The following is a 12,789-nucleotide window of genomic DNA, read 5'->3' as shown; positions in this document are numbered from 1 at the left end:
GAGAAAGTCAATGTTGATATTTGGTACAATAGCTTTTGTTTGCAATTACAGAGGTCAAACGTTTCCTGTAGTTTTTCACCAGATTTGCACACACTGCAGGAGGGATTTTGGCCCACTCCTCCACACAGATCTTCTTTTAGATCAGTCAGGTTTCTGGCCTGTCGCTGACAAACACGGAGTTTGAGCTCCCTCTAAAGATTCTCTATTGGGTTTAGGTCTGGAGACTGGCTAGGACACACCAGAACCTTGATATGCTTCTTACAGAGCCACTCCTTGGTTATCCTGTCTGTGTGCTTCGGGTCATTGTCATGTTGGAAGACCCAGCCTCGACCCATCTTCAATGCTCTAACTGAGGGAAGGAGGTTGTTCCCCAAAATCTTGCAATACATGGCCCTGATCCTCCTCTCCTTAATACACTGCAGTCGCCCTGTCCCATGTGCAGAAAAACACCACCAAAGGATGATGCTACCACCCCCATGCTTCACAGTAGGGATGGTGTTCTTGGGATGGTACTCATCATTCTTCTTCCTCCAAACACGTTTAGTGGAATTATGACCAAAAAGTTCATTTTGGTCTCATCTGACCACATGACTTTCTCCCATGACTCCTCTGGATCATCCAAAGGGTAATTGGCAAACTTAAGACGGGCCTGGACATGTGCTGGTTTAAGCAGGGGAACCTTCCATGCCATGCATGATTTTAAACCATGACATCTAAGTGTTTTACCAACAGTAACCTTGGAAACGGTGGTCTCAGCTCTTTTCAGGTCATTGACCAGCTCCTCCCGTGTAGTTCTGGGCTGATTTTTCACCTTTCTTAGGATCATTGAAACCCCACATGGTAAGATCTTGCATGAAGCCCCAGTTTGAGGGAGATTGACAGTCATGTTTAGCTTCTTCCATTTTCTAATGATTGCCCAACAGTGGACCTTTTTTCACCAAGCTGCTTGGCAAATTTCCCGTAGCCCTTTCCAGCCTTGTGGAGGTGTACAATTTTGTCTCTAGTGTCTTTGGACAGCTCTTTGGTCTTGGCTTTGTTAGTAGTTGGATTCTTGATTGTATGGTGTGGACAGGTGTCTTTATGCAGCTAACAACCTTAAACAGGTGCATCTAATTTAGGATAATAAATGGAGTGGAGGTGGATATTTTAAAGGCAGACTAACAGGTCTTTGAGGGTCAGAATTCTAGCTGATAGACATGTGTTCAAATACTTATTTGCAGCTGTATCATACAAATAAATAGTTAAAAATCACATATTGTGATTTCTGGATTTTTTTTATGTCTCTCACAGTGGACATGCACCTACTGTAAGATGACAATTTCAGACCCCTTCATGATTTTTAAGTGGGAGAACTTGCAAAATAGCAGGGTGTTCAAATACTTATTTTCCTCACTGTAGTTATATTAGTACTTACTCTAGATGACCAGCTGATGGCGCTGTGTGTCTTATAAAGTGCTTTGTGTGCTGTTTTTGCAGGCAGATGTTGTTTTGTCGGGTGACTCTGGGAAAATCCTTCTTGCAGTTCAGTGCCATGAAAATGGCCCACGCCCCTCCAGGACACCATTCTGTTATCGGTCGACCCAGTGTCAATGGCTTAGCCTATGCTGAATATGTCATTTACAGAGGGGAACAGGTGAGACACATTGTATTTAACAACTGTGGTAACTGTTATTTTTTATCATTTTATATTAACAACCCTTATTGTAAGGTAAGGTAGTATATATTGGGTTAACCCTGTGTGTTGTTGCAGGCCTACCCAGAGTACCTCATCACATACCAGATCATCAAACCAGAGAGCACACCTCCATCTCCAGCAGCAGAGCCACAGAAATCCTAATTTTCACAGATCAGCAGGGCCATGGCCCCATCAAACAACTCGGACTGTACCCAAACATTTCATACACGTGCACACTCTTGATCTTCACACATAGCTTCTCACTTCGTTTGCCCCGTCGGTATTCACTTACCCATAATCCTTTTTGATTTAGCATTTTCTCCTTTCTTTCCCCTTGTGTTTACAAGAAGAGTTGCCTTGGCCGGCCGTGTTTTGACTCTTTGTAGTCCTCTTTAAGTCAAAGGTCAGAATATTGGTCACACAATGTTTCAGGGCTAATAGGAAGGACTTAAAAGATAAATGAAATTTCCCGCTGCAAGCTCCAGACAACAAGTGACCTCTTTTTCATCATTATACTCAATTTAACAGGCATTAAACTTTATTTTCAATATAGTTTTACTGTGACTTAGTTTTATTATTTTACACTATATAATTCACACTAAGAAAATGGACCATGTCTCTGTTAAACTTCAAAGGGACCCGATTACTTAGTCACCCCCCTTTCCCTTATTGAAGTTCATTGAAGACACTGAAGCTCATTGTGTTGTGGTTTTAATGTTTCTTCATGCATTCTCATAATAAAATCCTTAGAGGGTTTTTAAAAGCAAATGAATGTTGATACGGAAACCAGAAAATACGTTTTTTTACTTGGTACTCATTTACATTTCTTTGCACAGGATTACCATTCATTATGTTTCATTCCATTGCCATAGCCCAATCACAAAATGCATCTTTTTAAAAAATTTGCACTTTTAAGCAGGACTTAAGTTATTCAGAATAATTTTTAAATGACATAAGGAAAAAATGTCCAGTAATGTACAGCTTGTGTAATGGACAATGCCTTTGTATAGCTTTTATTGTTGTTTACTGATGCAGAATGGGTTTAATAAGTACTGTAAAGGACGCAGAAATGATTTCTTTCAGATTTTTCCTTTTATATTTTCAGATAATCGTTGCGCGAGTGACTCCGCTTGGTCTCACTACGTTTTAGATCACAACCACAGGAATTCTTTGTTCATTCCAATACGGTTTCTCCGGTGTCGGAGAAACGCCTCTTTTTCGGAGGATCCCGGGAACGTTTTTACTGTTACACACTACTGATATATCAGCGGCTCGGCTGACATATTCGCATTCATGTTACAAATGAAGGACATGTTTTTGGACGTGGCTCTACCTCTGGAAGTCTCTGTTCTCGAGGAGTTCATTAGACTTTAGGTTTGTTGGACATTGCTCAGGTTGGTTTGTGGTTCTGTATGTGCTGAAGATGATCTGTGTTCATACCAGAGTGAGACATTTTTCTCCTCTTAGTAGTATGAGCAAAGACCCAAACTGCTCAAGCCAATACACGGGAGAGAAACACAAGTTTTTTGAGCTGTATCTAAACTTGAACTTGATCAAGAAACGGCTTTAACAAGAGATCTGTGGATTAACCAAACACACTGCAATCATGTAAAACAGTCTTAATAAAGTACGTGTCATATATACCATCTACTGTGTGCTGTTTTGTACTTTTTATATTCTCTATTTTTGTTTTATCTTAGAATTGTGAATCTATTTGTACAGGTCTATTTGTAGCCATAGCGAACACAATACATTGTATGGGTCACAATTATTAATTTTTCTTTTATGCCAAAAATCTTTAAAGGTGACATAGAATGATTGAACGGGGTATGTATCCTTGTTTTGTGATGTGACATGTAAGACAAAAAAAATTTGTTTGTGTCTGTAATGCCTTAGAAGCTTAGCTCTATTAGGGTGGGGGATTTTAAACAAGTGGTTTTGCACCTATTTGGCCCCCCCTACTGGCTTAACTTGCAATCTCATTACTGGTTGGCTGACTTTGCTGCCACTCAAAAAATGTAGCCAATTATTTTAAAGTGGAGGGGCAGTTAGATGCCTGTGATGTCATAAGCATCAGTTTTTCAGATTGGGCCATTTTCTGGCTGACATTTCTAAAAGAGGAATTTCTATGAGACTGAGATGTTTAGCAGCTCTAGCACTTTTTGTATGTTTGTGAATGCGGGTAGACTACCATTATTCAACAAAGACAAGGTAAAAATGGTTTTTCATTCTCTGTCACCTTTAAGATATTTTGTATATTTAATAAATTCTCTATTGTTACACTGCAAAAAATGATTTTTTTTGTATTTTTGTCTTGGTTTCAGTAAAATATCTAAAAAGTCTTAAATTAAGATGCTTTTTCTTGATGAGCAAAACGACCGAAGAAAATAAGTCTAGTTTTTCGAATTTGTGCTTAAAACAAGCAGAAAAATATACCTTATTGGCAGATTTTTTTGCTTGGTTTGTTTTATGCACAAAAATTACTTAAATTTGACATTTTCGGTCTACAACTAGACTTATTTTCTTGGATTGTTTTGCTTATCAAGAAAAAGCATCTTAATTTAAGAATTTTTTGATATTTTTACTGAAAATAAGACAAAATACTAAAAAAAATTATCTTGAAAATAATTTTTTGCAGAGAAGAACTTAATTTTGACAACTTTTTCACCCTCAGATTCAATATTTTTAAATGGGATGATATTTGCCTGAGATGGAACTATACTAACAAACCATACATCACTGGAAACACTGCAAAAAATGACTTTCTTACTTAGTATTTTTGTCTTGTTTTCAGTAGAAATATATAAAAAAATTCTTGAATCAAGATTTATTTTCTTGATGAGCAAAATGACCTAAGAAAATAAGTCTAGTTTTTAGAAAATATATATATAAAATTTAAGTGAATTTGTGCTTAAAACAAGCAAAAAAAATCTAATAGGGCAAGAAAATTTTGCTTCAATTAAATGTTTAAGAAAAAAGAAAACTTATTTTAAAACTTTGCTTGTTTTAGGTTTAAATTTACTTAAATTGTATTTTTATTATTTTTTTTATTTATTTTTTGTCTATAAACTAGAATTATTTATTAGGTCATTTTGCTCATCAAGAAAAATCATCTTTAATTTTTTTTTAGATATTTCTACTGAAAACAAGACAAAAACACTAAGTAAGAAAGTCTTTTTTTTGCAGTGAAGCTTATTTATGCGGCTTTCAGATGATGTATAAATCTACATTTTTTTAATTAGCTGGTTGTGTAGTCAAGGATCACATTTCAGTTCAGAGTAAGTGTTTTTTTTAAAAATCACACTGCCTTAAAGCTGCAATTGTGTAGTCAGATTTGTATTGAGATTGAAATTGTAAATATTATGCCATATTTAATTTATTTCGTTTAAAACGACATTAAGTGGATAATTGGGTGTCAAGTTTATTTAACTCCTTTAAACAAGTTTGTGATTTATTTAGTGATTTATAATCATCAAGGAAGATGGTATGGATTAAATGGGCTTTTTAATTACCAAAACACACACTAGGGGGCACTGTGGTTCTTTACAAAGAGCCTCTACTGAGTATAAATTTTTATCCTGTTAGTATTAATTTAGTCAACTATAATCTTAATTCTTATCCCCTTAAGTATAGAGCCAATTGCTTTAATATATCTGTTAAATAATGAATAATGTTCCATTAATCGCCTGTTATGTGAATACTTGTGACTAACAGCTAAGACAGTCAGACAACCATTTAAATCAAGTTTAAAAGTTCCTGTACAAAAAGCGTCACACAGAGCAAAAAAATATAGTTTAATCTCATGTAATTTAATATAAATGTATGGTTACATCGGACTCACGTGCGTTCTCGCGGTTACGCGTCTTGTCATAACTTACTTCCGGTTTCTGTTTGTTTAATGGTCTGACTCTGACCAGTGGCTAAAATGAACTCTGAATAATGCACTTTTAAAAACTCATTACTGTAGAGCAAAATATCCTACGAGATTTATGATTAAAACACACCAGACTTTCGTTAAAGAACACTTTTATATTTAACAAAGACAATCATGAGATAAATTAAATTTACATATAATACAACAGAACAGGGAAGAGTTCGAAAATCGTAACCCTCTATATGATATTGCCATGAGCCATCAGACAATAACATTTCTCTTAACAAGTACAGTAAAAAGTATTGCATTCAAGAGTGATTGTTAACCAATAATGTAATATCCAAAAACAAAACAAACATTTCAACAATGCGGGGAAACATTTGCTGCTTCTCAGTAACTTCAATTCCGATGAGGTGCAAAATAAACCTCAAATCAATTTTGCATCACTTAAGTGCTCTATAAAAGATGCCCACGGTCTCACAAAAAAAAAGAACGGGGCTCATGTACACATTGCAAATATACAGAGCAATTTCCCAATTATATTATCAATAAGGGACTCTAAAAAGCAAATTGACTTATGGGAAAGTAAAGCATGGTTTCCCAAACTTCCAGTGTAAAAAGTTTCAGTGTATTAGCCCTTCAGGGTAATCTGGGCCATTTACTAGATCAAAAGTGGTGCCTTCAAATATCTGTGTGCCTTTCTGAAGACCTCCGAGTATAAGTATCACACGCTAATACTTAAATATCATATTAATGAGAACATTCCCAGTGGAAGATCACCACAGTCATTATTGGTAAGGCATACAGCAGGAATAATGAATGAGATCTCTTCTGTACAAATTGGCATACAACAAAATTAGAAGTTTGAAATCACAATCATACAACATAACAAACCATACAGTGCTTTAATGGTGACTGGGAAGAAGGAAAAGTAGGTTATTGCTCTAATTTGTGATAGGAACAGATTGTGGAATATGTCCGTATTGCAGATTCAAGGGTTCAACGACTGGCCTGTCTTTGTGATATTTCGTAAAGAAGAAGATGTGATGGGGCCGACGTGAGCATTTAAAAACATCCTGTACCTTCTTTGTGCAAGGCACTGACAAATAGCAAAACACATTTTCTTCTCGAGATCATGCCAGCTACGGTTTGCCAACAATGGCACTTCTGGGAGCTCCAGCAGGACTGGACTGTCTCTATTAATGAAATTCAGTCATTCTTCAAGCAGATGAGAGCCAGAGAAAGAGATAGAGGCAGGAAGGAAGGGAAAGTGGGAAGTCCAGACCCAATATGACCTGTCAGGGTTAAAGGACTTCTGCACTTTGTCCGAAAAAAAGGTACGGACTGCTGCGTTTAACCTCTTCCCATTGCTCTCCACATGGAGCAGACCTTTAAAAGTAAACCCCATGAAGGAGATGAACTGTCCTCACAGGATATTATGATTGCATTCTTCTGATTTGAATGCATGGTGAGGGTCATCTTCCAAAAAACAAAGCTCGACGACCATGTGATTGTGCCAAGTGAAGGACTTCAAAAAATTCAACCTTCTGTTCAGTCTTTGGAGGAACCTTCTCGCGAAGGGACGAGCTACGTATCAGCAGCTCGGTGACGTCGTGATCGGACTCTGTAAGTAGGTGAGACTGCTGGGCTGGGAGTGCGTCACCACCGACACTGGGAAGCTGAAGATGAAGGGAGACGTTGGGGTGGAGGAAGACTTGGGGCCGAGCGTGGCGGAAGGACTGGCTGCTTCTACGGAACAGGAAGTGGCCAGCACCTGAGACTCGAACTGCAGCAGCTGACCCATAAAACTAAAGTTGGGAGAGATGATACTGCGTCGCTGTTTAACGAACTCGAAGGCCTCTTCCAGACGCACCCGCTTCTTCTTCATCAGGTATGCCAGACAGATGGTGGCCGACCGCGAGATACCGGCCTGACAGTGCACCAGAACGCGGCCGTTGGAATCCTTGACGGAGTCTGAGGAGAAAGTAGAGAGTTTGGTAAGCGTTTAGCCCAAACATGAGTCATACACAGTGAGGGTGTAGCCTAGAACAGATCTGGGTTCATATGTAATCACGGTTGTGCATTCATTGCAAACCAAATTTAAAATATGAATAGCTTGTAACTATAAATGTGCAATTTAATAAGATCAGAAATTTAATTGACTGTACATATTTTATTATATACACAATTTGACCCTGCCTGTGAAATCCAGGTTAAAGTCTCATGATCTATTTTTGACATAGAAGGCATCAGATTTTAATTTGAGTCATTGATTTTACCATGTAATGACCTCAGTCAATATTAAAGATATCATGGTTATATTTTAACCAAATGTTCTTTACATTATGTAGGATAATTTTATGTAGAAAACAGCACAACTTTAGCTGGGTCACATTGTATGTTAAATAATAATACAAAATTTAAGAACAATTATGTACAACAAAACAGTACATTTTTTGTTTGTTTATGAAATAATAATTTCACACATGTTGTGATTATTTACATTAAAGGAACAGTATGTAGGATTGTGGCCAAAACTGGTATTGCAATCACAAAACTTGTGGCTAAAACTGGTACTGCAATCACACAACTGGTGGCCAATACACAAAATGACAACATAAACATCAGTTGAGGGCTGCAACTCCACTTTTTAAATGACAAAATCTTGGCCAGACCAATGTTGTCAATGATATAAGTATTTGAAATGAAAATGATTTCTTAATGTCTAGTCACATATAAGGCCATTTTATGATTAATTGATATAAATTTCATACATACTGTTCCTTTAAATATTTTGCAAGGTTTACCTGGCAGTAAATATTAATACACATAGCACATATTTAAAATTAATCTGATAATGTCTCATTTATACAGGCGCTGTAGCTCCCCCTTGTGTTTTTTAGAGAGATGTGCAATCATTGCGGTGATCTGAAATCTGAAAACCCTTAAACAGGTGTACACATAATCTGTAAATGTGTGCATAACAAAATATGTTTCATATAAAAATGTAAAACTATAATTTTATTATTTTGCATCTTGCTCTGTTTTTGGATGTCTACACTGGAAGCTCCAAATACAAAAAAGCACGCTTTGGCAATAAAGCCCATTTTGATTTTGATGACCCTGTTTGCCAACATAAACATTTTTGTTTTACACTGTGTGCAATGACCTGTGGCTTTTATATCACCATAAACGCCCAATAATTTGTATATTGCAATTTTAGAAATAAAGGCCAGCTGGGCATTACGCATTCGAACAGACCTCATAGTAATAACTGCTGACAAACAAAATGGTTTGAGGTGGTTTCACACCATTAAAACATGTAAACACAGACCCTCCCTGCCACTACTAACAAGCTGCTAATTAGCAAAGAAGTGAGATACAGAGAGACACAGCCAGGTATATCACAATGGATTACATTTCCTCTACACCTTGCTCTTTACATTTATGTCTTTATAGTCATGCACATCCAGATCTGAGGTAACTCCGGTATCAATGCACCCCTGAATGAAGGATGAGTCAGACTCAAGTCCCTAAGCTCTGCACTCTGACGCATACATACAAGCACACACACACACACACACACACACACACACACACACACACACACACACACACGCACACACCTAGAATAGGGCGATCAAATGCGGCAAGCCTACTTGGGTGCTCTGCTTTAGTGCAGAGGATGCTGAGCTGAAATTGGATATAGACTTCCCATCCCCCTCGCACAGTCACGGAAACCCTTATGAGGAAGACCCACCCATACCGCAAACAGAAGCACACATCCCCTATTGAAACCAAGGCCTATTTGCACTTTATCTGCGTATGCAAACAGCTTTGTATTTGTCTAATACATTTTATATGCAAACTGTATAAATAAGCTGACATCAATTATCTATAGAAATGATTGTACGATTAAAACAGTCGTGTGTAATTGATGTCGAAGATGAGCAATTCAGATGAATATTTTACCTGATTAAACATCATCAGATCAATTCACCTAATATCTAATCCCAAACCTGTATGTACAGAAAAACACTGTGCATACCTATGAATTCGATGGCTTCGATGAACCAGGAGCTGATATCTTCTTTATGGTTGTCTTCTACTGGGATACACTTGTACTGGTAAGCTCCTTCAAAATGGTTGGGACAGTTTGAAGATACATTCAGTAGAGCCGAAATGCCCATACCATCTAACATATCCTTTTTAGATGCATGGAGTGCACTGCCCAGAAACAGAAAGGGTAGGATTTCCACAGGGCCACCCTGTAATGGAAACAACAGATTGAGTAATATTCTGATTGACACTATTTACACTGCATTTCTGAAATACATTTTTATAACATTTTTATAAACTTAATTTGATTATTTTTTGTTTGGATCAAACATCACATGTATTTGTTTTTACATTCAGTTTCAGTCCAACCTAGTTTACTAAATATAAACAATTACACTTGTTTAACAAATGATACACAAAAGTTATCTAAATAAATAGATAAATAAATAGATAAATAAATAGATTAAATAATAATAATAATAATAATAATAATAATAATAATAATAATAATAATAATAGACAATATTAAAAATAACTTAATTCAGACAATATGTCATTCCCTTCTTTTCCTACATTACTGAGTGTAACATTTTTGGCTATTTAATTAAAAAAAGATTAATTATAATAGAAATACAAGCATAATAAGTGTTTTAGTGTATAAACGCATAATATTAGTGTATAATAAAGTGTATAAAATAATATTTTTGTCTTGTGGCCCTCCATAATTTTATTCTTTATTTACAAATACGAAATAAATTACTAAAATGTAAAAACCTTTAAAATATACAATAATAGAGTCTTAGCAAAAAACTAAATTAAATAAATTAAAATAGCGCAAATAATAATTTGATCAAAGGGAACGATTTCTACAGGATTAAGTCCCTAACACGTGTTTGCTGTTAAAGGTCACGCGAATAACGTCCAGTTTATTTATTCAGGAAATGGGTATCGATTTGAAACCGTTATGGCTTTGAAAGCCTGATTAACGAGCTGTAGAGACAGGAAGTGATCGATGTGGATATTAACTTTACGAATTCATGCTGCATTGCGCAAATCAATCAGCGAATGACATCAAAGTTCCGCGAGAGCGAGTAGAAAACTTAGATATCGAATCTTTCTCGCGGTACTTTGATTTATTTATACCGAACGGTCTGCTCAGCGTCACAAAAAGTCGAAAACGCTTATTAAAAAGCACCGGCATGCCTGTCCGACACTGTACACGGATATTGCAGACCCTAAAAGAGTGCAGCATCAAGCGGAAGATAGTGGTTAACGGTTAATGTTACAGGATGCTGTCCATTAGTCGAAATTGTTGTTACCTGGTCGTGCTGTGGAGTTCCGCAGAATGTGCAGCTGGCCTCCACGCTTGATGGAGGGGAGCAAACGGGTAATGTTTTGGTTTTCAAACAGTAATCAGGATACTGCGTGGAAAATCTGTCGTAGCCTCCTATAATGTAAAAAAAACAAACATGTTTAATACATCAGTTTACATTTTATTGTCCTCTGTATGGTCGTTGGTTGTGTTGACTTGTTTTGGTTTATAAAGCTTGATGTGGCATTTACATAATGTTTAATTTAAGCATTTTTAAGAACATCAGAATTAAACAGCAATTCTGGCCTCCATGATAAGCCCAAAAATAAACGTTTTAATTTTTACTATAAGGCATAGGCCCGTTATAAGTTTATGATTATCCATACATGAACAACTGTAGTGTTAGTGGTTACAGTGAATTGATAAATTGTATTAAATTCCGTACTTTAATATTTACTTTAAGATAATTCCGAAAAACTATGGTATCTAAGAATTTTACTACAGTAAATAATAAAGTGTACTACAGTTTTTCCGTGGTTTAGAGACATTTTGAACACCGTAAACAAACGCCTTGACGCTTGTTATTAAACACATTAAAACAGATCTAAAATGAGTGATTATCAAGATTTAAGGAGATTCATATATTGCACACACACACCCATTACATCATTATCATTGGTTTGATGCTCAGATTGATTAAAAACATAACAGACATTAATCCACCAAGACAGTATTGTGGGTTTATTTGATGTCGTAATTATTAATCAATACAATAACACATTTCATGGAATTGTGTAGTGTGGATCCTTTACCTTTCAGCAGAAAGATTTCAGTCCTAAATATATCCCTACACAAGGCGTTATGCACCAGTGTGATCGTGCTGTCGTCTTTGATAGTGTCTGTATCTGACGTCCGCTCGTCGTACAGGATCACGGCGGAATACAAGCCGGATTTCAGACGGGCTCTGACTTCGTCGTCGCCCGACAAGATCTGGTCCAAACTCACGGAGCCTTTCGCTCGCCTCCGGACAATTGTGTTACACCGAATATTTACGGCACCACGAATGTGACCGGCGCTGAACGCTAGAAATGATCTGCAGTCCAACACCAGACATTTCGCGCTGTCGTCCTTCATCAACCTTTTCAAAACGCCGCAATCCATTTCACGAAGTTCGTCCATTGTCACCATCTTCCTCACTCGACAAGGCCAAACGTATCCTGACCTTACGCGAACAAAACCGATACGTCAAATCCAGAGCGATGTAATGTTGTGTTACTCTCCTGAGAGCATTACTACCACGGGCAGTTATCTCTTTCCGTTTTATGAATGAGCTTCAGACGCGCGCTCCATATATGGAGAGTTGCGTCACACTGGAGATGACGTCTTCTACGAGCTCCATTCATTAACTGCTCGCTGTTCGCTCTTCATTCATAAAAGAGTCAGTCTGGATCGATGCAGACCGCCGTCACAATTAATTTGAAATTCATTAAATATTTGACTTGGGTGGCAAATGGCAAACAGTCAGCATGAAATAAATGTAATACGAATGTTTGCTGAAATAAATAGCTAAATCACAAGTGAAAATGGGAAAAACAACAGATTTATTTGTGTAATAGCAAACTATACACGCATTTTGGTTTTATAATCAATAAGTAAGAACGTCTGCCCCCATAATTCTGCGCATCTATCTATCTATCTATCTATCTATCTATCTATCTATCTATCTATCTATCTATCTATCTATCTATCTATCTATCTATCTATCTATCTATCTATCTATCTATCTATCTATCTATCTATCTATCCATCTATCCATCTATCTATCTATCTATAATCAACTTTGCTTTGCTATGTGTAATGGGCCTTTAT

At 36.8% G+C, this 12,789-nt stretch overlaps 2 protein-coding genes across 5 annotated transcripts in view; one reads left to right on the top strand and one right to left on the bottom strand.

Moving 5' to 3' along the window:
* The window catches only part of tnksa (tankyrase, TRF1-interacting ankyrin-related ADP-ribose polymerase a), a 122,709-nt gene extending 119,388 nt beyond the window's left edge, over positions 1 to 3,321 (top strand). For all 4 annotated transcript variants that reach the window (XM_055180783.2, XM_055180781.2, XM_055180784.2 and 1 more), the window contains 2 exons: positions 1,477 to 1,633; positions 1,751 to 3,321. In XM_055180783.2, coding sequence (XP_055036758.1) covers positions 1,477 to 1,633; positions 1,751 to 1,837 — 244 coding nt within the window. In that variant the 3' untranslated portion in view covers positions 1,838 to 3,321. The remainder of the gene's footprint in view (positions 1 to 1,476; positions 1,634 to 1,750) is intronic.
* A 2,363-nt stretch (positions 3,322 to 5,684) lies between these two features.
* On the bottom strand, positions 5,685 to 12,250 carry dusp4 (dual specificity phosphatase 4). The gene is made up of 4 exons (XM_055180787.2): positions 11,733 to 12,250; positions 10,928 to 11,055; positions 9,598 to 9,817; positions 5,685 to 7,523 (listed from the first exon to the last, which is right to left on the bottom strand). Exons 1-4 carry the CDS (start codon positions 12,106 to 12,108, stop codon positions 7,144 to 7,146), a joined length of 1,104 nt encoding a protein of 367 aa, XP_055036762.1. The 5' UTR covers positions 12,109 to 12,250; the 3' UTR covers positions 5,685 to 7,143.
* Between the last annotated feature and the right edge of the window lie 539 nt (positions 12,251 to 12,789).

The sequence above is a fragment of the Misgurnus anguillicaudatus genome, chromosome 9 (genome assembly GCF_027580225.2).
Source record: "Misgurnus anguillicaudatus chromosome 9, ASM2758022v2, whole genome shotgun sequence".
Taxonomy (NCBI): Eukaryota; Metazoa; Chordata; class Actinopteri; order Cypriniformes; family Cobitidae; genus Misgurnus; species Misgurnus anguillicaudatus.
This window is presented reverse-complemented; position numbering and strand designations above follow the sequence as displayed.